Source organism: Carya illinoinensis, chromosome 5, assembly GCF_018687715.1.
Source record: "Carya illinoinensis cultivar Pawnee chromosome 5, C.illinoinensisPawnee_v1, whole genome shotgun sequence".
NCBI classification, from domain to species: Eukaryota; Viridiplantae; Streptophyta; class Magnoliopsida; order Fagales; family Juglandaceae; genus Carya; species Carya illinoinensis.
Window position 1 is genome coordinate 34,327,905 of NC_056756.1, and position 2,201 is coordinate 34,330,105.

General features: G+C 43.2%; 1 protein-coding gene across 1 annotated transcript; it reads left to right on the forward strand.

Annotated features, from left to right (window-relative positions):
* Positions 1-1,143: 1,143 nt before the first annotated feature.
* LOC122308803 (probable calcium-binding protein CML25) lies at positions 1,144-2,201 on the forward strand. The gene has a single exon (XM_043122029.1). It carries the CDS (start codon positions 1,407-1,409, stop codon positions 1,980-1,982), a length of 576 nt encoding a protein of 191 aa, XP_042977963.1. The 5' UTR covers positions 1,144-1,406; the 3' UTR covers positions 1,983-2,201.

Consider the following 2,201-nt stretch of genomic DNA (forward strand, 5'->3'; position numbering starts at 1 on the left):
AACTAGGACTAGACTGTAAAACGTGCAAGTCAGGAAAACAAAAAACCAAATTAAGAAATGTAAAACTACAAGCACTGTTGTCGACCCCCTTCTCCGACCACCATTCATTAAGAAATCCGCCATGAGTTATGGCTGGGCTCCGGCCCATAAAAGATGCCTTATCCCCCTCATGTACGTTGGCATGCATCTTGAAAATCTCCTCTGTTTTTCATGGATAAAACAGAGGCCTTAACCCTGGGGAAGCACACCCCAACCCAACATGCAAACCTTCGCCTCCGAGAGTAATCCGCCCTAACCCCGCTCATGCCGTAAAACCTCCAACGCATCCCCTTAGCAGACCATTCTTCCAGGCAACCCCACATAGACCTCTCAAGCATGCATGTCTTCATTTTATACGTATGGGAGCTAACGCCTCTCAGCCAAAAACAGTCAGGAACACCGGACTGGGTCTTTGGTTTTCAACCACCCAAAACCACGGTCATACAAAACCAAGATCCTCCACCTCCATCGTCTAAAATCTTCCCGCCCAGCTGTGTGATTTATGGTTAAGAACTCAGGAACCAAGCCTGGTGGTGGTCATTCATCCCCCAAAGTTGTGGCCAACAGCTTTTATTATCAATCTAAAAAACGAAAAGCAAACACAGGAAAGGGAAATCTAAAACAAAATTGGAAAAGAGAGAGAGGAGGTTTATTCTAATTTACTCTAAAGTAAAATTTACAATGTATAGATCTGATTTATTCTAATTTCATATAAAAATATATTTAATTTACAAATTAGATCATGTGATGCATTAAAAATATTTGATTTATTTGTTGATAAAGGACAGGGAGAAACTTCTTTCAATAGAAAGTTGGTAGGGACGAGGAGTACTATAGTGACTTGTTCTTTAATTTGTATAATGAATGGAATCCTGCACCAAACATAAATTATCTCGAGCAAGTTGAGTATTTTGAGAAATTACATGAGAATAATTAGGAAAGAGAGACACCGAATAAATTTAAAAAAAAAAAATGATATCACGAATCTGCAATATTAGTTACTGCCAAATATATCTAACCATACCCTAAATGTAGAAAATGACATCACAGATAAACTTTGAAGACGCTGCCTAACGGCCAAAATCCCGTGTTCCAATCACGCGCTCTCTCTCTCTCTCTCTCTCTCTCTCTCTCTCTCTCTTTAAATTTGGCACTCATGTTTGTTGGGCACATCGAAGCAAAGATCCAGTCCGTTACAAACATACTCTCTACGATTCTCATTCCGTTTTTTCCCAATCTTCCCCAAATCCCGATCTCCATTCAACTTCCTCTTCCCTTTCTTTTATGCTTCCATCTCTCTACGAGACTTTTCTACCACCGATCGAATAGTAGTACCATTGATTTCTGCTTTCCGATTTGGGTTAATCATGAATTTCAAATCTCTTTGGCGCCGTAGGAAGAAATCCGTTTCTTCCACCGGTGCCTCGGTCGCATCATCAGCTATCAGCGGCAACTCGTTACCGACTTGCTCCCCGTCTCTGAATGGCAAGGCCCAGATCGCGGAGCTGGAGCAAATTTTCAAGAAGCTCGACGTCAATGGTGACGGCAAGATCTCGTCCTCCGAGCTCGGATCCATGATGAACAGCCTGGGACAAACGGCCACCGAGGAGGAGCTTCAGAAAATGATCCGAGAGGTAGACGCCGACGGTGACGGCTTCATCGACTTCCAGGAGTTCGTCCAGCTGAACACCGAGGGCGTCGATTCGGAGGAGGTGTTGGAGAATCTGAAGGACGCGTTCTCTGTCTACGATATCGACGGGAACGGGTTGATATCGGCGGAAGAGCTCTATAAGGTCATGAAGAGCCTGAATGACGAGTGCTCGCTTGCCGAGTGCAGGAAGATGATCAGCGGGGTCGATCGAAACGGCGATGGAATGATCAGTTTCGATGAGTTTAAGGCCATGATGATGAACGGCTCGCGCTTGGATTTGATGGACAGATGATCATCATCCTCAACATTCGCACATCTGATCCACGAATGATCCATCCTTTGATTGACCGGACGTACGTTGTCGGATTAATTTGTTTACTTTTCATTTTCTACTAGCTAGGCACAAGGGTATAAAATTAATTCCAGTACGCACTTGATGGTGAAGATTTGTGAATATTTTCAGGATCTTTATTGTCTTAACTGTTAATTCCATTTCAATTCTTTCCATTTT